Here is a 20,543-nt window from a genome sequence, read left to right as displayed (position 1 = left end):
ATTTTCAGTTTTGCATTGATTTTGTGTTAAAATCTTTATTATTATTTAATATTTTATAATATTATAATAAATTAAATAATAGTATTAGTGTGATTATTTAACATGTCCATATTACGTTAAATTAACAAAGAAATTTGTGTGGACCGTTTGGGACATGTGTTAAATTGAACACAAATTTTTCAACTGTGCAATGTTCTTTTCAGCGTATACATATGCAGATAATATGATGAAGAACCCAGTGAGAACTTAAATTCGTTAAAACAATGTCGATTCAACATTATTTCGACATCGATCGGCGAGTCATTTCTCGCTGGGAGGGCCATATACATATTATACAATTTAAATTTGTATTTTTTAGTTTTTTTTCGACCATATAGCTATTAAATAGTATTTCGCTTGAACGCAACACAAATCATTCGATTCGCGCAATTACTTCTTTCAATCTGTCTTATCTCTTCGTTCCCTTCCCTGCTGGAAATAATTCTACAAAATTGTATTAAAAGAATAAAATATACAGTATGTATTGCCAGAATCTAAGAATTCTACGTAAGTTTAAAAAGTGTCATAAAAATCAACATGAAAATGCTAGAACTGGAGCGCGTTTGTTAATTTTTGTAATATTCTACAAGTAAGCGGATGTTTCTTAATTTCTGCGCCGCGTGGGATATCAGTCTTTAGAATTTTTGTAATTATCAAGCGAGTCCGCAGGTAAATGAAGAGTACAGACATTATCGGCACAACTTTGTCGATACGAGCAATTATCTTGTGCACTTTAGGGTGGCTTTAAATGAAGAGAGTGCAGGGCAGCGCAGCTACACTTTCGCCGTGATGTGGAAGCACAAAACAATATGGCCGCTCGCTGAGGACGGCTGTCAAAAATCTAGGAACGGGAGTCCTGATGTGCGGATAATTGTCGAGACACTTGGACTCTTTTTTTTTTTTCGTCCCGAGAGAGGATTATCGCCCCGCGTCGTGAGACAAAACGGAATAATGTTGACGGCGGCCGCGAGCATGTCAAACAATGGTGGCTCCTACAGCGTCGAGCGGCCACCCACTCCAGATGTGGATCTCTTCGATACGATGGAAATCCCATCCTTCATGAGTGGATTATTTCACTCCGATTATAAGAAGTAATTAGCCTAGAAACGCCCCTCGTTCGCGCCAGCTGTCGCTTCCACGCGCGGAGCGAGTCAGCTCTGAACGTGAAGCCTGTCATGAATATTGAATTATTCGTATCTTGTTATCTACATCCTATTGCTGTTCGATTGAATGCAGGTGAAACGCGACGTGGACGGACATTTTCATGAAAACTATGTGTTTCAGGCACGACGATCTTAAGGAGATGCTGGACAGCAACAAGGACGGGCTCAAATTGGAAGCCATGAAGCGTATAATTGGGGTAATTGCATGATTTCGATTCCGATCGGTGGCAGCAACTCGCAATAACTCGACCTTCCCTTTCCAGATGGTGGCCAAAGGGAAAGATGCGTCCGACATGTTTCCGGCTGTGGTGAAAAATGTGGTGTCTAAGAATATCGAGGTGAAAAAGCTGGTGTACGTTTATCTGGTTCGTTATGCGGAGGATCAGCAGGATCTGGCACTTCTGTCGATATCAACGTTTCAAAGGGCCCTGAAGGATCCCAATCAGCTGATAAGAGCCAGCGCTCTGAGGGTGTTGTCCAGCATACGGGTCTCCATGATAGTACCGATCGTGATGCTGGCCATCAAAGACTCGGCCAGCGATATGTCGCCGTACGTGCGGAAAACTGCTGCTCACGCCATCCCTAAATTGTACTCGCTGGACCACGAGCAGAAGGACGAATTGATAGGCGTGCTTGAAAAATTGCTGTCCGACAAAACTACCCTCGTGGTGGGCTCGGCAGTAATGGCCTTCGAAGAAGTGTGTCCAGAGAGGATCGATCTGATCCATAAGAATTACAGAAAGTTGTGCAACCTGTTGGTGGATGTGGAGGAATGGGGCCAAGTGGTTATTGTTAACACACTCACTAGATACGCTAGGACACAATTTGTCAATCCAAATACAGACGTAAGTACGCATCGTCGTGAGCGCGCCACGAGGAGGAGAGATAGATAAGGTTCTGACTAAATTTTTTTTTTTAATATTCACAGACTTTAGAAGAAGACGAAAATCGGCCATTCTACGACTCCGATTCCGACTCTTCCAACACAAAGAAACCAAAGTTTATGTTAGATCCCGACCATCGTTTACTGTTAAGGAATACGAAACCTTTGTTACAAAGTCGAAACGCATCTGTGGTGATGGCGGTTGCTCAGTTATATCATCACGCAGCGCCCAGAAGCGAAGTTATGACCGCTGCAAAGGCACTAATAAGATTGCTGAGAGGCCACAGAGAGGTGCAGAGTATTGTGCTTCACTGTATCGCTAGCATATCAATTACGAGAAAGGTAAGCGCTGAAACGCGGTACAAATTAATTTGCTAATTAACTCAACTTTGCGCATCATATAATTGATGCTGTTCTACGTTACAGGGAATGTTTGAGCCTTTCCTGAAATCGTTCTTCGTACGGACTTCCGATCCTACTCATATAAAGCTTCTGAAACTCGACATATTGACGAATTTGGTGACTGAAACCAGCATCAGCGTAATACTGAGAGAATTTCAAACGTATATCTCGAGTAGTGACAAGGAATTTGTTGGGGCCAGCATTCAGGCAATCGGCAGATGTGCGAGTAACATCAAGGAAGTGACCGACATGTGCCTCAACGGACTGGTATCATTGTTGAGCAATAGAGATGGTAAACTTCTGTTACAGCTGTATACTACATTGTGTTTTGTATTATACATTATGCTACGTTAAAAATTACTGAGACGGGAAACTTATAGTCAACCCAACTGGCTAAAAGTTTAGCCAGTTGGGTTGACTATAAGTTTCCCGTCTCAATCTTTAATCATTACTGGTGACAATAAGGAAACTCTCCTTTCGTCGGTTAAAAATTACGCTATTTTCTTTTTCGACCAGAGGCTATTGTGGCGGAAAGTGTTGTGGTGATAAAAAAGCTCCTGCAAACGCAACCGAATGAGCATAAAGACATCATCGCTCACATGGCTAAGTTAATGGATTTCATAACAGTTCCGCAAGCCAGAGCGTCCATCCTGTGGCTTCTAGGCGAATACTCCGACAGAGTTCCTAAGATAGCGCCGGACGTGCTGCGAAAGATGGCGAAAAGTTTCGTCAACGAGCAGGATATAGTGAAGCTGCAAACCTTGAATCTAGCTGTGAAATTATGTCTGAACAATCCCTCGCAGACAAAGCCATTTTGCCAATATGTCTTCCAACTTGCCAAATACGATCAGAACTACGACATCAGGGACCGCGCGCGTTTTCTACGGCATTTTATCTTCGAGGAAGACAGTGACGCGAAGATGCTTCCACAGTTCGCGAAGAGAGTTTTCCTCGCACCAAAACCGGCGCCAACTTTAACGTCCAAGTTTAAAGATTCGGAGTATCAATTGGGCACTCTGTCTCACTACCTGGACATGCCGTGCGTGGGATACCGGCCTTTACCGCCTTTTCCAGAAGTTACGCAGGATCCATCTGTACGAGACGTTGCGCCTTCTACCGCGCAAGAGCTTAAGGAAGAGCGGCACAACAGGAAAGAAAAGGACAAGAAAAAGAACAAGGGAAAGGAGAAATCGTTCTACAGTGACGAGGAAAGCACTCCTGCTGAAGGTATCATCCGATAACGTTTACACGTATACTGTGTACTTCAATTTTCTGTTTTTCATTTTAGAGTCGGACAATCAATCATCCGATTCTTCGTCCAGCGAATCCTCAGACGAAGATAGCGATTCTTCAGAGTATACGAGTGATTCAGATAAATCCGAAACGGGCAGTGGAAAGAAAAATGAAACAAAATCCGACGATTCTGAAAGCGAATCGAGCGGCGAGGAGTCAGATTCTGAAGATTCTGAAGAGGAAGAAGAAGAGGAAGAAAGCGAGACTCGAGAGAACGAAGAAGAAAAGCCGAAAGTTGTTAAGCAAGAAGTGAAAGAAAAGCCAAAATGCAACTTTGACCTGCTATTGGATTTGGATTATGGTTAGTCCGACAAGAAATGGATTTGGAAAAATTTGATATTAATGCAATCCTGTCTCTTTTTTTTTATATATACAGCTCCAATGACTCCTGTGATGACGCCTAGCTTGGGTGGTTTTCTTACTCCAATTAACTCAACAATCACAGATAACGTCCGAGAAGTATCGACGTCGTATATTCCGTTAAAAAGTACTACTTTGCTAAATAGTATCATAGGACACGGTTTAAAAATTGAATATAGATTTACAAGATCGCAGCATTTAGTTAGCTCGAATTTGGTTAGTATCGAATTAACGTTCTGTAATGAAAGCAACGATGTCATTAAGGAGGTCCAGATAGGAAACAAAGTGAGCAATGTTCCAAGTGTCATACTATTATTATTATGAAATAGTGTATTTCATGCGCACTTTCCTTTCAGAATTTGCAAAAGGGTATGTATATTCACGATTTTACGCAAATAACATCGCTCGACGTCAACGCCACGTTATCTTCGACGCTGGGCGTTAATTTTAACGACTCCACTCAACCGGCGAATTTTAATATCGACTTTACGATTAACGACGAGAAATATTCGTGTCCGGTCAGTATCAAACCGCCGATAGGAGAGATAATAAGATCTGTAACCTTGCCTGAAGAGATGTTTAACGCGGAGAGAGCTAAACTAAAGGGTATGAACGAGCACATAGCGAAAATACCGTATGCCGGGAAGAAAAACGCTCTTTCACAAAAAGTGTTGGAGACTGCAAACATCGCAAAAGTATCCGACGAAGATGAAGCGATGCGGTAAGACATGCATCTGTCGATAATCCAATTGCAATAAATTTAGAAACGTAGTTTTTGTCTTAATTAAGTCTAAAAGAAAACTAAGTACGTCATAAATGTTTGCAGATTCGCCGCTCATACTTTAGCGTCCAAATCATTGGTGCTGGTGACGATAAAATTCATCGACGCCGGACAATTGGAGGTTTGCGTGAACTGTGAAAAAATGGTTATAGGATCTATTTTGTTGAACGAATTTAAGAGTAATTTAAAGTAAAGCGGATATTTGCGGAATCAAATAGCAGATGCGTTTCATACATTTGTGAGGCAATGTGAATACTCCTTCCTTCGTTAAGCGATGGTAAATTTTTCAAATAATATATTCCATTTAATTTCCATACGTGTACATTCGTACATGCGCACGTATATAGAAATATACATGTGCTTGTACGTGTGTACGTATGTATGACATGCATTTCCCTAGATATACGTATATGTACAAGTATACATATACAAGTAAGTATAATGTACAATACATAAATATCCTGTTACGCCATTGTGATGGTTTTTATAATAAATTCTAACTGCTTTTTGTCATAATGCTGCCCTTTTTAAAGTACACCATATCAGTTGCTGAGACCCGCTGATATCGCAGTCCGCGACCTCCCAGAAACGCAGCCGGTACTCCTTACGACTCGTCAGGAACGCCTTCAGTACTACGCAGAAAACCCATGTGTATTATTGTAAACACGTTAAGACACGCTGGACACTCACTTCGTAACATTCCGCTGGAGACTGGCTTGGAGAAACCAATGTCTTCGTTTGGAAAGCGCGCGGTTACGTCGGACAGAATTCCCGTACCGAAACCCTGGTTCCTATATTCCGAGCGAATGTACGCAGTGTCGACTACAGGCATCACGTATCTCTCCTTCGTCGAGAATATTTCTGTGCCTAGGCGAATAATTAAGAATGCTCTATTCTTTTCCTGAAGTTTTGCTAACGTCACGTAATTACCTGTAGGTTTAACGGTATAAAATCCGATCGCTTTGCCTGCTTGCCACCTTAGCAATACGACATCGAGCACGTCCACCGGAGCGTACAACGACTCGAGCTTCTCCGGTCGTGGCGTGTCGATTTCTGGATAAACAATCTGGCTCAGTGCGTAAAAGAGCACCTTATCACGATCCGTTTGGACCGCCCGCCACTCGTCGTCGAGTCGATCACAATAACTGTCGTCAACGTCGATTATCTCATCGTTTAACTTTACGGCTACAAAGTGATCGCCGTCGGCGCAGTCCACGCGACGAACGTCGCCTTGAACGTTCAAGTTCCGTAAATCGAGTCTGATCGTTCTCGTTCGTACGCATCTCCCACATCTGCGAGTCAACCGCGTTAGTGCATTATATGTCTCGTGTAAAAACATTTTCTCGCATAGGAAAGTGCGAGGAACAATATGCAAGTGCGATAATGAATTTGTGTTTTACAGACGAAAATTTTGGTACATGCTCGATGAAAACATCATTACATAATCGACTAATTTTAACATTGACAACGCCGCAGTCTAATCAGAAAGCGAATTGAGTGACATGAATTCGTAGGAAACGAGTTTATTATCACCTCGAGCATATCATCTTGAGCAGCTGGAGCAAAGGCGCGGGTAACGTCGTGATAAGAGAAACATTCGGCCAGATCGCCCCACGAAAAAGTGAAACTTATTATCTGATAAGGACAATAATTCACTCGTCGCTCTTGCACTGCTTTATCGGTGAAGTACGCGCACGTGACAAGGAATTTGCAATTACAATGCACGCGGGAAACGATTCTCGAATTCGACACGTATGCGATTTCGTGAATCGATTATATTAATGTAGCACGCGAAAAGTGAATTATCGGCACTTCCTATGTCCTCTGTGTTTTCTATGTTCTCAATACTGCGTTCTCATACAAATTGTGACTGCTAGTGCTACAGGGTGGTCCTGAAATGACTGGTCAAAATCAAGGGTTGGAATATGCCCGTCATAAAGATTAGTCCATCAATACCACGAGTCCTAGGTCGGTATTCATAGTCGAATCTTATATTCAAGACCGTCTTAAGATTATCTTTGGATACATAGCTAATGAAATGTTCTCATACAACATCTTTAGATAAATTCAAGATGGTCCTGAATATAAGATCTGACTATGAACACCGGCCCTAGCTCGACGACGATTTCCAACATGGCCGTGGCGAGCCCAGGGGCCTTAATTTCCTTAGTGGCACAATATATTGGCGCAATATTGGGAAATGTAAATCTAGTATTCCCAATATTGGCCCAATATTGTAAGATGGACGCCTTTTCTTATTTAGCCAGTATGTCTATTTTGCAATACTGATCTAATATTGCATCAATTATTACATTGTTAAATCTTAGCCACCCTGGCGAAAGTAATATGTTCATAAGAGATTTGTTTAAATGTTGAGTCAATGTTTTATTTGAGTTTTAAAACGTTTATTGAATCGTTTGTGAGATTTAAACATGGAGTTGTTTACAGTTGTTTATTACACGTTCACGGTTACAAGTGTTCAAATTGCGTTTAATGATACAATGTCAAACGTTTCCATCATTATTTTCTAAGTGTTTGTACATTGTTATTGTCAGTAAAGAATTAACCAGGTGTTTGCAACGTACAATATTTCCAAACAGCGTACCCATCGGTAAAACTCTTCATAAATAAATATAAACATCATCTCTCACTTAAAATTTTCGCCAGGGCAATGCATTTCCAATATAAATCTGATATACAATTATTATCCTGCAATATTTACATGTACTAAATATTGGCTTTACGTTGGACAATATCGGCCAATGCATTTCTGATATAACCAACATTGGACCAATGTTTAGCCAATGCACCGTGCTACTTTCATAATTTATTATGCATTATTTCCGCTCATAATTTTTGCGTAATATTGTTGATTATAGGAATAATTAGGAAATGAAGTTCATTATTTCGCGATAAGACATTGCTTCTAATTGCCCGGCACGCTTGCCAACGAGGCTGATAAGGATAAGAGCCGGTCGAGTGCACGTTTGCGTGGAACCGGCTGAGTGCAGAGAATCCCATGCAACCTTATGCGTAAGTACACGAGGAATGCCGCGGCATTTCTTCGTCGTTATCAGAAGACAAAGAATCGTATTCTCTTCATTACTTCGCCAGGGACAGTGAACTCTGTTACCGCAGACCCAGCGAGAAATGACTCGTCGATCGATGTCGAAACGATGTCGAATCGACAAATCCTTTCTCACTGGGTCCTGCGTGATTTTTCACAATACGATCATTCGTAAACCGACGAGTGTATTCCCTGGGTCGATCGGTCTCTCCGCGTGAACTTTAAAATCTCGCATTTAGCCTCCACAAGACAGCGACGGATATTAAATTCTACGCTCGCGCGAATTGTCCCAGGCCTGTATTCTGAATCCTCTCCCAGTGGGAAATGACTCAATCGAGTATCGACGTCAATTTGACGGTGCCGATTGACTAATCATTTCTCATTGGGCTTTTATTGGCAAAAGAGGGTTCAAAATGCGGGCCTAAATCATTCTAGCGTAATTCAACGTTCATTGTATCAAGATGTAAAATTTCAGCAAGATTCCCCGATTGCAATTTGGAAAAAAGACCTCGTTGCGGACGGAGTAGGATCCAGAACAGAGATCTGTCTCATTGAGGAGCTGCCGTCGCGTGATCATTATTCGGCGTGAAAACGAAATCCAAGACTCATTGATCATTATCAGATGGCAACGCGGTAGTGGAGCTAATCGCGGCTGCGACGGAGCCCGACGGATCGCACCGCTCGCCTCCTCCGAGGCGCGGGCGTGCGTGCACATGTCTGTCATTCTTATTGCAGATAACGCGGACGCATCTCTCCCTGAGAGACGCGCCTCGATAGCATGGAGCGTGTCACGCGTCCGCCTATATACGCCCGCGTGCACATCGCGGCGCGCAGTCCGAGCCGGACGTCACCTCGGTGGAGTCGCCGGTGCACGCCAGCGCGTTGAGACCGAGATCGACTCCCCCAGTCCCCGCCGACGTTGGCCGACGTTTCGAGCGAGCGCGCGCCGCACCGCGCGGCTCTCCGGTGACATCAGCCAGCGAGAATCCCGCGTCGGCTGAGCGACGCGGGCGGGACGCCCGCTCCGATGTCTCTGTCGCGGCTCGGCGAGCACGACGCCGATTACCAGCGATTCGACGACGAGACCAGCCTGCCGCTCGACCAGAACATCACCAATGGCCCGAGCCGACGTAAGTCCGCCCGCGGCATTCCCCCGTTGCACCGGAATCCCTCTAGATTTCCCGTCGATAATGTGCCTGCGTTACGAAATGGCTGCAACGTTGCGAATCGCGCACCGCTGGCAGGAAGGACACCCGCCTCCGACAGTCTCCTGCGAGAACGGGACCAGTCGCGGTTCTGCCGGAGATCCGTCAGCGACGACGTACGGCCACGTAGAAACCGTTGCTCTCCTCGGCGGTCGCGCCAAAAATTGTGTTTTATTAATTTCATTGACTTGTGAAAGTATTTTAAGTGCCAGTATCTGTTTATCGAGAAACCAGCGTGATTTCTTAGTCCTAAAGGTATGCCGTGATCACTGAGACGGACCGCGTATTTCCTTCTTGTAGAATACGGCTCCATGCTGTCCTCGCCCACCTCGGAGAGTCGTGTAAGGTCGTCGTTTGGCAATGCTAATAACAGTAATCAGCGGAGTCCCAAGTACGAGGCAGATGAAACGAGGTCCGCAGGCATGGGCGAGGATATAGGGTTCGCCGCGCGCGACGCGACCCTCGACGTGGACGGAGTTCTCGACCTGAACTGGGAAATGAACTACCACGAGGCTGCGATATTTTTAGAGGTAACTATACCCGGTTTATCGTGAAAGTCCGTCTCCGAGATAATAACGGTTAATGGAACGCGGAAATGTACATGTACACGGGTGGAAGATCGAGCGGCCAATTATTATATTTTTCAAGGATATCTATTGTGTTCTATAGCATGTGCACACGTTCCGCAGCACTGCTACGTACGTAATGTACGTTATGTAATATTCGGAGATGTGTAGTCTGTTATTTCACACATTGTAAGCATTGGGTGCTCGATACATCATTGAGGAAACTTGAAATATACTGAATTCCAGCTGCTCGATTAGTTAAGACCAATGTACCCTTTGTTGTCGCTATCCAAACGATTATTCTTTCAGGAAGGTAGAAACAATGAGAAATTCGATTCTCACCCAAGGCATCCTGAAGATTTGCCGGCGTATCTCATAGTCCATAGCGGTTGTTACAATGGAGTAGACTTACTGGTTTCGTTGATCCTGCTGTCGCTGGCATTCTCGGAAGAACCTGCCCTGCCACTGTTCAAAGTACGTCATAGATAAATGGTGTTTTTTCTCAGCGATATCTTTCATGTGTATGCTTTGCTGTAGGTGCCAGTCTGGGTACATGGCTCGGTGGAGTTACTTGCGTTACTTACTATCGCAATGCAGTTGGTTTTAAAGCTGAGGTGGACCGGCTGGGCGCCTATGTTAAGGCACAAGCGTACAATGTTGAAGGTAGGACACCCCACGCTCGGAATATTTCTCTGCGAACGTTCCTGGGGCATGTTGCGATATTTTGCGTATAAAGATAACGCCAAAATGTCACAGCTCTAACAATGTGTTTACGGAGGACACAGTGTTGATAGGAAAACAGATTATTTGTATAATCAGATCATTCGAATAGTTGCTCGTTCGTACACTTGTATCTGATAATTATTATGCAACGATATTAAGAGTATCAGACAGTAGTCGTCTATTCATTAACGATCAACGACCGCATTGTCCGAATGAGTAATGAGTACTGCGGTCGAATATGTAATGACTTATTAGTTTACTTCCATAATGAGATTTTGAATTAGTGCAATGTCAGAGACGTGTCGCGATCTCCCTCATGAAATTTAAATGAACGGAGAGTGACGTGCGATTCGAAATGATTAGGAGAAACACAAGGCTGCCGGGTCATCGACTTTCTCTTATTCGCGTGTCGATTTCTGTTTCAGTGTATCACACTAGCAATCATGTTTCTCGAAGCTATGACAGTCATGGTGCGGCAATCCTCGCATTTTCGCGTGACGCGCGCCCTGAGACCCATCTTTCTGATAGACACCAAGTATTGCGGCGGCGTAAGAAGATTTATACGGCAGATACTTCTCACGCTGCCACCCATTCTAGATATGTTGGGGCTTCTCTTCTTCTTGATTACTGTGTATACCATACTGGGTTACTACATGTTCAGCGAAATGAACAGAAATTTCTCCACGATGCAAGATAGCTTCGTCAGCCTGTTTGTCCTTCTTACCACCGCTAAGTAAGTGCACGCAATCCGATGTAATTAATGTAACAATGCAATCGATTGACGACGCAATTTGCAGCTTTCCAGACGTAATGATGCCGTCGTATTCTCAAAATAAGTGGTACGCGATGTATTTCGTATCTTATTTGTGTACCATGCTGTACGTGATGATGAACTTGATGCTGGCGGTTGTGAACGAGACGTTCACGTCTCGCGAGCGTGACAAATTCAAGAAGCTGTTTCTGCACAAGAGGAAGGCTTGTCAACACGCTTTCAAGCTTTTGGTTTCACACCAAGACCCTGACAAGATACGGTTCCGTCAGTTCAAGGGTCTGATGCAATATTACGCCCCGAATAAACGTGCGTGTATAAGATTTTATATATGTTATGAGCTTTGATTTTGTCTTATTATTGAACACGCACGCAACTTTGATTTCACACCATACAAAACTCAAAGAGGAAGAGAAATAATTTTTTACCTGCAATAACAGTATTATGTGCTCTTTACAGCGATGCGGGACATTGTTTTAATATTTTCTCATATAAATACATCGGGAAGTGGCGCTTTAACTTTCGAGGAATTCTTGTCAATTTATGACGCCAATACGCTTCAGTGGGATTTGCAATACTCTAATATACCGTGGTACCGCACTGCATGGTGGCCTTTGCAAACGCTTTGCACAGGCGCCCATACTGCTATCAGATGGACATATTTTGAAACTTTGGTGTGTAAGTAAATGATGCGTGCACATGATCATACGTATGAGAAAGTCTTGTATTTCATCATTCGTAATCTCGCAGGTGTAATTATTACCGGTAATTGTATCGCCATGATAATACGATTTCTTGAACCGAGTAACAGTCTTGAGGAATCGGCGCATGGATTTGCCGCGTGTTGGGATACTCTGCTGTTTGGGGGACGTGAGTGAAAGTCTCTTAAAATTAATATCTTAAAATGGAAGAAGCCATGATTAAAAGATGCAAATAAATTTACAGTTTTCGTGGCCGAGGCGTTGTCAAAAGTATTGGCTCTTGGTATTAAATGTTACCTGAGCTCCGGATGGAATCTTTTCGACTTGGGAACGTCAGTGATGACCCTCGTCGCTGCGTGCGTTCTCATTGTATTCCCGTCGGCAACGTTTCTGGTTCTGTTCCGGCCTCTCAGAACGCTGAGGTTGTTTAAGATCAAGAAACGCTACCGAGACGTTTTCGGCACTCTGGTAATACTGTCTCCCCAGATGTGTTCGACAGCGATCGTCATGCTGGTCTTGTATTACTTTTTCGCGATCATTGGAATGGAACTGTTTGCCGGATACGATATGCGCAATTGCTGCAAGTTAGTACCAAGTCATTAAACGTGTTTTTTTTATCTCTTACCTTTTTTCTGTACATAATGTATTATTCGACTTTCTAAACGTTTCTCAATCTAAACATTTCTCAAATATTTCAAACAGGAATACGACTGTTGAAGATTTCTACGAGTATTCTGTCAATGGTAGCACGGCATTGGGATATTATTATCTCAACACTTTCGACAATCTCATAGCGAGCGGAATTACACTCTTCGAATTAACAGTTGTTAATAATTGGTTTATACAAATGAATGCATACGCATTTACCGCGGGCATGTACACAAGGATATATTTCATGATATTTTATCTAGTGACCATGATTGTATTGACAATCGTGGTATCCAGTTTCCTGGAAGCTTTTCGATTTAGGATTCAGTATAAAAAATCAACTTCAAAACATGACGGTAATAAACATACATTTGGGCAATTTTTCGTAAGTTTTCTAATTCTTACATGTTGCTTAAATTGCTCTTATTTTTTTAGAGGAAAAAATGTTGCACGAAGAGGTGGAATTAAAATGGGATGAATTGCAATGCCTAATCGAAGATTTTCAAACTCTCGAAAATCTGCGGAACTCTCTAGTTGTCGGAGGAAGCACTCTCTTCATTGGTTCGCGGCCGCGTACGCGGGAGGTTTTACAGAGAAAGATGTACACGTATGAAATAAACAAATGGATAGCCGAGGCAAAGTCCGAAGAAAAGCAACTTGTATCTAATGCAACGCAATGCAATGTAGAAGAGGGAAGCGGTGACGGGACCTCCGATTCTGATCATCTTGTATTAAACGGCAATTTGCGTCATCAGCAAAACAATAGTATACCTACTCGGTAAAATCGGTGATGTAACTTAGACCAGATTTGGAAAATCAACTTATAGATGTCTCGCTTATACTCGTGTAAGTGCATTTACCGTAATAACGTAGCTCGCTTAGGCGTTAACGAATATATAAGATTTTAACAGTAGGGAGAGATAATGTATTATATAATGTTACATTAAGGATCTTTTTTTAGCGATAAAATTCTAAAGGATACAATTATGAAATTTAACAGAAACGAATGACTTCCTTTATAGTTTTGATATTACAAACTAGTCATGAATTAGAAAAAAATTTTATTTTTAGGAAATCATCATCATTTTGTTCAACTCACGTTGACGTGCGTGTTAGTTTCATCGTGTGTATAATTATTCATGCGACAAATATATACTCTGACAGTGATTATTACGAGGTACATTATAACATTTTCATATGGATCATATCATTGTTTCAGTATGAACAATAAGCAGCGTTGTTTTCATTGTTTTATTGCATTAAAAAAAGGCTTAATTCAACTAATTGTAAGGTAAATCATTAGAGCAGACTCGAGGATAGCGCGGGATCCGGAGCAGGATGATCTTGCTTATATTTATTAATTTTTCTTGTAAATGAAGGAAATGTCAGTCTACAGAATTTAACATATCTATGAAAAGAATGAAGCAAATATCCTTTTACCTCGGGTAGACTCTGCACACAAATATGACATATAGACGTATCTAACATTCGTTACGTATTATTAGCGCGAAAGAATATTTTATTGTTATTTTTCTATTTTTTAATGTAATATTTCATGTATTTATTTAACAAATAGATGCTTTATTATGTGTTGAACGTACAGAATTATATAAAATAATATTTTATTTCCATTCTTCTACCAAGGACACCATTGTAAGTAAGCTATATTTTAATGTATAATTATTCGTTTCACTTAATTTCAATTATCTGGAAATACTTCATTATGATAATCAATTTCCACTCCGCGACAACTGAGAGTGGCCATCGTAACGTAGAAACCCTTTTCCTTTAATTCTTCTGTGAGATCCTGGATGGACTTTGTGTGTTCGTTCGAGATATTGAACGGCAGCAAAATGTATGCAAATCCACCTCCACCAGCACCCGTGAGTTTCCCCGCATACGTACGTGCCCGTGCCATTGAGCAAACCACCTCTAACTGTGAGTGCGACACGTCTAATACGTTTAACAATCTTTGGTTCATGTGAACGAAACGCTACAAAATGTACACCAAACGATAGCTACAATTTCTAGCAGACGATTATATATACGTAAGTCTTACAAAAATATGTAACAAAGTAATATAATAAAGTTCACAAAAACGGGACTTACCGACAATGTCGCGTACCAATCTGGTTCCATAGAAAATGTTATAGGGTTTCCGCACAAGTCGCGACAACATTTTTCGTACATTTTACTGATCGTTTGCCAAGCATCGTTTGACAGAGCGTCGATGCTGTCCAAGACGGGATTGATGATTGTAGGATGTAAATTCTTCAGGTCCTTTACTTGTTTCACTTGATTTTTCGTACTCCGCATAACATTTGTATTAACCAGCAGAACGTTAAAATCCAGCACGTTGAATTCCGGTTTTATCATATCCGTCACCTCTTTCTTCTGGAACTTGACCATCTGACCGTATGTGCATACGGTATTGTCGATTCCCGACGGTGTCTCGTGCATGATTCGCTCGCATTCTAAAGCGCACTTAGAGATCTTGTCAAGCTCGTCTCTTTCGAAGCCCTTGCGTTTAATTCCTTTCTGCAGGCGCGACCAATACAGAAAAGTCGCTGCAAGACATACCGCGAACGACGCCGAACTACCCTGGCCAGCGCTGACCATTAATTCCGTGGACAAGGTCACGCAGAAGGAGGTCTTGTTTATGTTGAGTCCTTCTTCTTTGATCATATAAACGAGCGAGAAAAAGAACGCTTGTAAACTTACTTTCTGCTGGTCGAGAACACTGCTCTCTACTTTAGATTTGTTACTCTTGTTTATAAGACTCTTTAACGAATCGACAAACTCTTTCACATAGCTGTGCAACTGATCGTTAATTTTAATCAACGGATAATCGAAAGCAGACATGTTACCGTCTACAAAGTAGGCTGTAACTGAATGTAAAGGAACACTCAAAGTTAATTGGACATCAGGGAGCTCTATTTTAATAACATTGTTTATATCTTGTAATTGTTTAGGCAATTGGACTAAATCAATAGTGGTACGTAAGTTTAGGCTGGCCGCCACAGCAGTCTTTCCGTATACCACCGCGTGTTCTCCGAATAAGATTATTTTGCCCGGTGCAGATATTCTGAACTTGACCATCTTTGGTTTTTATGAATGATAATTTATTTTATAAATAAAAGTTTCCTTTATCCGGAAAATTGATATGACGTTAGACAGCTGATCCGAGTCTCTCACAATTTTCTATCAAACGATGCGTGTTCGCCTAACGTAGGGGAGATTAGACGATAATGATCAGTCTCTTGTGTTATATAAATAATTAGAAGTAACACAGGTTCTATCTTTCCACCAATTCCTTATTGCTTTTCTATTCATAAAATGGGATTTAACAAGATTCGACAATCAGTCATTCGTTTTTTCCCACTGTTCTGGCGTTAATGTTGTTAACGAGAGGGCATGGATTGTCTTCAGTTCTTCTTCTAAGACTCCATACACAAGCCTGGATTACAAATATTTAATTATTGAAGCAAAGATGTTGTGAATCTTATTCGTCTTTTTATGAGAAAGACATAAAAATCTATGCATAATTTCAGAATGGCATATTACCTGTGACGTAGCAGCAAGGGCTTTCCTCGGAATAAGTCAGAGACGACAACCACCGAAAATTTAGCGCCGCAACCGTCAGATTGATCTACCACTTCCTGTAACACACAACGTACTGCAAACAGTACCTTTCTAAAGCCACCAACGTGCGTTTAACGAACGCGAACAACAACTTCTTTGCCGCTAACATCAATATTCAGGTGACATTAAATATTAAAAACATGAACTGAACATACACCTGTTTACATCCAAATGTAAACATGTTTCATAGCGGTATAACGCTTGGCTCAAGTGGACTGTTGACGCTTTAAATTAACCGATTTAACTCGGACGTTTCCTCGACTAAACACTGCAAAAGTACTATAGAATAGTGTTAGAATTGGTCATGAAAACACCGAGAACATCCTACTGACGTTAATGTAAATTAGGTAGGAAGGATTAAATCTTGGGGCAAAGTTCGAGCGAGGCTGTTGATACATATCTAACTTTCTGAATGTTGGCATATTCAGCTTTGTATAGAAATACAAAGAATTGATTTCTCGTAGACAGGAGGCAATAAAATATGTTACTAATAATGCAGTGTTTTAAAAAATGCCGGAGTAGCGCGTGTTATACAGGGTGTTTCATTTTAAATGATCCACGCAAATATCTCCAAAAATACGAAAGATACGGAGAAACGTTTCAAACAAAAGTTGTTTTGAAAAGTTATTGAAAAGTTTTGTGTATTGTAACACATAAAACTTACGTACACGAAAATTTGCAATAATTGAAACACTATTGCAACAGCATATTCCTGAGACCAAATCAAGTGAAAAAGTTTAGAAAAGATTCTGTCGAAATTCTCGGAGCGGATGCGTTCTTCGGCCAGAAAACACACTGTCCTCTCGAGCAAAGTCGAACAGTGTCGATTTGTGGAAAAAATGTCGACTGTATTCTCCGAGGGGTAAACCGCTGACCAAAGTCACGTACACCAATGCCTACTAATGCCCAGTGCGCATTACTTAATCTTATTTATCTTATCTTGTCTTATTTTATCTTTGTAATGCCCCAGCAAGGCCCGAAAAAATGCCTGATAATGTCCAGCCATGCACAACATTCTCAGCAGTTTACCCCTCGGTAGCCTCTAAAAGGAAAGCAGCCATAATTGAGTATTATCCTACATATTTTACGTTAACAAAACTACAACAACTGACGTAATAGAACAAGAGATTAAAGTTAAATATTTAGCATGAAATATTATTTACGCTCAGACAAAAGTATGCATGCACGTGTATGCGCACCAATTTTCATAATTTAGCATACCGACTTTTTATCATCTGTAGATACTACAAAAACAGCAAGTCATAAATTAAAGTAAGGTTTAAATTTGAAATTTGCGCTTAGCGTTTTGATAACTGTTTAGAAAAAGTTGGAGGCCTTCTTGCGTGCTGATGCAACTGTATTATAGACAAACTATGTGGAATGCACAACGGTGGGGTATTGGAAGGAAGGAAATAATCTGCGTATACAAATGTGCTGCGTTAAATAAACCAATATGTCAAGCTTCTTGTCCGTAAGGAACAAAATCACTTGTACAGACTTGACAAATCTTACCGTTTTCTCAAATTTTCAAAACACACCATCTCCACGATGGCGATGTGGAGTAAACGCGAGAAGCGTAGCAAGATTATCAATCAAGATTGCGGAAAAGGACCAATGAAATTCGATTCGTCTTTACATGCCCTTTTCAAAGAGCAGATTTATTTAGTCTTTACAATTTACACATTCTCTAGTTTCACTAGCTCGATTAATGCGACTTGAGTTTACCTGCGACGGTCTCTCGCTTTAATACAAACAGTTGCACGTAATTGAAATACACCAAGAAAATTAGAAAATGTCCGCACGAATATATCGATATTAAAAGCGGAAATAGATCCGGGTAACTTTCGGGAGGTTTCGCCAATTGGCTGACAATGGAGAGAAGCGACGCACCTGAAATAGATCCATAGAACGCGACGAGGAGCCAGCGCCTTTTACTGAGGTTCAACAAATCTGGGAGGAGCTTGCTTTTCTTACTTTGTCTTGCCTTACTTCTCGACTTTGACTTATCCTTGTTTAACACGCTTTTTGCTCTACTGTTACACAATAGCTCGGGCCACACCCAAGAGACGGAACAAAAGTAAAAGACCATCGTGCCGAGGTAAGCGAGGTACAGCTCATCCTTTATGAACAACGGCAGCATACTGAAGTGCGAGATGATGAGGAACCAGAAGCAAGGGAGAGGATCGTTGTGAAAGTACAGCAAGACCGGAACGGCGACCAGGAGAACGGACTTCTCGTGAACTTGAAACGAAAAGAGGAAGAATGCCAGGGCGGAGTTAATCAGAGATAGTAGAAACGCGTTTCTCGTAGGCGACAGGTACAAGCTGACGCAGCTCGGTAGAACCGCGCACGTTGTCGCCGTTAAACAGATCTTGGCCAACTGGGCGTTGGTGAAAATCTGCCGCAATTTGCAGACAACGTTGATCGCGCACCAGACATTGGCGACCTTGTCCTCGAACACACCCCTGGAAAAGGGGAATAGTCTCAGTACTGTGCTGAAGAACAGGTCTCTGCTCTTGAGAAACGGCATCCAGATAACGTAGAACGTCAGCAGCACCGCGAGGGACACGCGTGTCAGTCTGCGAACGCAGTGGGACCAGGACCTCGTCTTGCCGGGCGTGTGACGTCCGAGTATATAGAAGAAAAACGGCAACGCGTGATACAGCTCCATCTGCTTATAGTTGAGCGCCAGGACAAACAGGACCGAGCTAACGACGAATGAATCTTGCACTATAACGGCCACGGCGGCGACGAAGAGGCCCAGCGACACGCAATTGTACTGAAAGTGTCCGTGATCTATCAGTATCAATCCCGGGTAGATCAGCGCGGTCAGGACAGCGAGGTTTCGCCTCGTAAACCTGAATACGTTGGTCTCGTCGAACTGACAACTGCCCCGCGAATGCGAGTTGACTATAAAGTACACGATCGCCGGCAAGTAGATCAGAATGTCGGCGACCAATACGGTCAGTCTCATGAAGTGCTTGTGCGTCGCGCTCTCGAATCCCCGGGATTCCCGCAGCTTCACGAAGGCGGGATCTATTCTGTTGGCAACGTGACCTAACAGGAGGCTGTGGTACGCCGTCAAAGGCGGATAATCTAGGCCCCAATACTGCAGATCGTTGTCTGTGGTATTGATGTACCACTTGTCGACAGGCAGATTCAACGTGATCTCCTGCCAGTGCCGCTGGGCCTCGTAGTCTCCGTACATCGGGGGCTTGCCCTCTCCGCTGTGGGAGTGATAAGTAACGCAGCATCTCAAGAGAACGGCGAGGGAGGTGATGAAAATAAGCTGCAGCTTTCCCCGCATTATCCCTCATACGAGCGGCCCACGTCTGTCGCTTCGAATAGCTATCCTCGAATCGAAACTAATCGGCAAGGAACTCGAGAGGAGGCTCCTGGCAAAATGGCACGTCGTCATGCGCTTTTATCTCGTAAATAACGGAAATAGAGCCAGAGAAACGTAAAGAGAGAAAAGTCGGTCCACCTACCACGTGTACAGCTTTCAATCCCACGTTCACCTTGTCCTTAATGTATTCTTCGCTATACGGCATATTCAGCCGCGGTAGTTCTTTTAGCAAGCACTTGCTGTATTATATTAGATTATTAGACGCTGTACGTGACTTGCGGGACCTCGGAGTACGATGCGGATATTTGTCGGCGTCAGCAGCGTCGGCAGTGGCACTGCGTTGGCGACCACCTGCGACATCGATTTTAAATATCGATACTGTCCGATCATCGATATAACAGGAGTTTCATATGCGCCATCTGCACACAAATGTTAAAACTTTTTTTCTCTAGAGATAACTCTGCCGGTAACGTACAGGTTTCTTGGTTCGCGTCCTGGGGTGCTTTCGCGACGTAGAGTAAAATGATTCGGATCAAAATGATCCGTGCTATGATTGGTCAAATCTGAAATTTCATTGAATAAAATTTCAATGAGATGCTACGAAATTTCAGATTTGACCAATCATAGCACGGATCATTTTGATCCGGATCATTTTACTCTACGTCGCGAAAGCACCCCTGGCTGCATCTGTGGTCTCTTATATCCGTATTCATAGTCGTTCCTCAATTCTCAAGGTTAGTCTGTCTTTGTCTCGCTACTACGTTTTACCATACGCGAGACAAAGACAAACTACCCTTGAGAATTGAGGAACGACTATGAATACGGATATTAGGGTACTATTACATTTGTCGTACGACAAATTTTTCAAGCGTGTCGATTGGCCGCTGAATAGTAAGTTTCTAGATACTCGAGAATTTTACTATCCTTCAGCCAATCGACACGCTTGAAAAATTTA

General features: G+C 42.4%; 5 protein-coding genes across 6 annotated transcripts; 2 read left to right on the top strand and 3 right to left on the bottom strand.

The window, feature by feature from the left end:
• Nucleotides 1–836: 836 nt before the first annotated feature.
• On the top strand, nt 837–5,437 carry LOC105562796 (AP-3 complex subunit beta-1). Its single transcript, XM_012013870.1, has 10 exons — nt 837–1,130; nt 1,324–1,399; nt 1,466–2,047; nt 2,131–2,427; nt 2,512–2,779; nt 3,004–3,714; nt 3,776–4,081; nt 4,157–4,425; nt 4,497–4,861; nt 4,967–5,437. Exons 1-10 carry the CDS (start codon nt 991–993, stop codon nt 5,112–5,114), a joined length of 3,162 nt encoding a protein of 1,053 aa, XP_011869260.1. The 5' UTR covers nt 837–990; the 3' UTR covers nt 5,115–5,437.
• Nucleotides 5,204–10,175, bottom strand: LOC105562797 (protein FAM169B-like). 2 transcript variants are annotated; one of them, XM_012013871.1, is made up of 4 exons: nt 10,102–10,175; nt 5,852–6,213; nt 5,612–5,788; nt 5,204–5,553 (listed from the first exon to the last, which is right to left on the bottom strand). In XM_012013871.1, exons 1-4 carry the CDS (start codon nt 10,134–10,136, stop codon nt 5,432–5,434), a joined length of 696 nt encoding a protein of 231 aa, XP_011869261.1. In that variant the 5' UTR covers nt 10,137–10,175; the 3' UTR covers nt 5,204–5,431. The 2 variants fall into 2 exon arrangements, with proteins under 2 accessions (XP_011869261.1, XP_011869262.1); XM_012013872.1 differs by lacking the exon at nt 10,102–10,175 and adding an exon at nt 6,455–7,498.
• LOC105562798 (two pore calcium channel protein 1-like) lies at nt 7,804–14,200 on the top strand. The gene is made up of 12 exons (XM_012013873.1): nt 7,804–7,954; nt 8,464–9,118; nt 9,494–9,723; nt 10,069–10,233; nt 10,297–10,422; nt 10,908–11,215; nt 11,280–11,560; nt 11,711–11,929; nt 12,002–12,121; nt 12,197–12,536; nt 12,655–12,956; nt 13,036–14,200. Exons 2-12 carry the CDS (start codon nt 9,016–9,018, stop codon nt 13,380–13,382), a joined length of 2,541 nt encoding a protein of 846 aa, XP_011869263.1. The 5' UTR covers nt 7,804–7,954; nt 8,464–9,015; the 3' UTR covers nt 13,383–14,200.
• Nucleotides 14,162–15,953, bottom strand: LOC105562799 (mevalonate kinase-like). Its single transcript, XM_012013874.1, has 2 exons — nt 14,710–15,953; nt 14,162–14,593 (listed from the first exon to the last, which is right to left on the bottom strand). Exons 1-2 carry the CDS (start codon nt 15,697–15,699, stop codon nt 14,300–14,302), a joined length of 1,284 nt encoding a protein of 427 aa, XP_011869264.1. The 5' UTR covers nt 15,700–15,953; the 3' UTR covers nt 14,162–14,299.
• A 1,914-nt stretch (nt 15,954–17,867) lies between these two features.
• LOC105562801 (probable dolichyl pyrophosphate Man9GlcNAc2 alpha-1,3-glucosyltransferase) lies at nt 17,868–20,075 on the bottom strand. Its single transcript, XM_012013875.1, has 2 exons — nt 19,731–20,075; nt 17,868–19,637 (listed from the first exon to the last, which is right to left on the bottom strand). The coding sequence occupies exon 2, from the start codon at nt 19,547–19,549 to the stop codon at nt 17,948–17,950; it is 1,602 nt and encodes a 533-aa protein (XP_011869265.1). The 5' UTR covers nt 19,550–19,637; nt 19,731–20,075; the 3' UTR covers nt 17,868–17,947.
• Nucleotides 20,076–20,543: the final 468 nt, after the last annotated feature.

This window comes from Vollenhovia emeryi, unplaced genomic scaffold (assembly GCF_000949405.1).
Source record: "Vollenhovia emeryi isolate VEMERY1.0 unplaced genomic scaffold, V.emery_V1.0 DF939183.1, whole genome shotgun sequence".
Taxonomy (NCBI): Eukaryota; Metazoa; Arthropoda; class Insecta; order Hymenoptera; family Formicidae; genus Vollenhovia; species Vollenhovia emeryi.
The sequence above is the reverse complement of the archived record's forward strand: the minus strand, read 5'-3'. Positions and strand labels throughout refer to the sequence as shown.

What these genes read in the sequence shown, in the direction of transcription:
- LOC105562796 (XM_012013870.1), top strand. Translation starts at nt 991, where the DNA reads ATGTTGACGGCGGCCGCGAGCATGTCAAACAATGGTGGCTCCTACAGC. An exon ending in ATTGTTGAGCAATAGAGATG is followed by an intron (nt 2,780 to 3,003) that starts GTAAACTTCTGT and finishes TTTTTCGACCAG; the next exon opens with AGGCTATTGTGGCGGAAAGT. An exon ending in GGAAAGCACTCCTGCTGAAG is followed by an intron (nt 3,715 to 3,775) that starts GTATCATCCGAT and finishes TTTTCATTTTAG; the next exon opens with AGTCGGACAATCAATCATCC.
- LOC105562798 (XM_012013873.1), top strand. Translation starts at nt 9,016, where the DNA reads ATGTCTCTGTCGCGGCTCGGCGAGCACGACGCCGATTACCAGCGATTC. An exon ending in TACTCTGCTGTTTGGGGGAC is followed by an intron (nt 12,122 to 12,196) that starts GTGAGTGAAAGT and finishes ATAAATTTACAG; the next exon opens with TTTTCGTGGCCGAGGCGTTG. An exon ending in ATCAACTTCAAAACATGACG is followed by an intron (nt 12,957 to 13,035) that starts GTAATAAACATA and finishes TTATTTTTTTAG; the next exon opens with AGGAAAAAATGTTGCACGAA.
- LOC105562797 (XM_012013871.1), bottom strand. Translation starts at nt 10,136, where the DNA reads ATGAGATACGCCGGCAAATCTTCAGGATGCCTTGG. An exon ending in TTATACCGTTAAACCTACAG is followed by an intron (nt 5,789 to 5,851) that starts GTAATTACGTGA and finishes TTATTCGCCTAG; the next exon opens with GCACAGAAATATTCTCGACG. An exon ending in CTCCAGCGGAATGTTACGAA is followed by an intron (nt 5,554 to 5,611) that starts GTGAGTGTCCAG and finishes TTTTCTGCGTAG; the next exon opens with TACTGAAGGCGTTCCTGACG.
- LOC105562799 (XM_012013874.1), bottom strand. Translation starts at nt 15,699, where the DNA reads ATGGTCAAGTTCAGAATATCTGCACCGGGCAAAATAATCTTATTCGGA. An exon ending in ATTGGTACGCGACATTGTCG is followed by an intron (nt 14,594 to 14,709) that starts GTAAGTCCCGTT and finishes TACATTTTGTAG; the next exon opens with CGTTTCGTTCACATGAACCA.
- LOC105562801 (XM_012013875.1), bottom strand. Translation starts at nt 19,549, where the DNA reads ATGCGGGGAAAGCTGCAGCTTATTTTCATCACCTCCCTCGCCGTTCTC.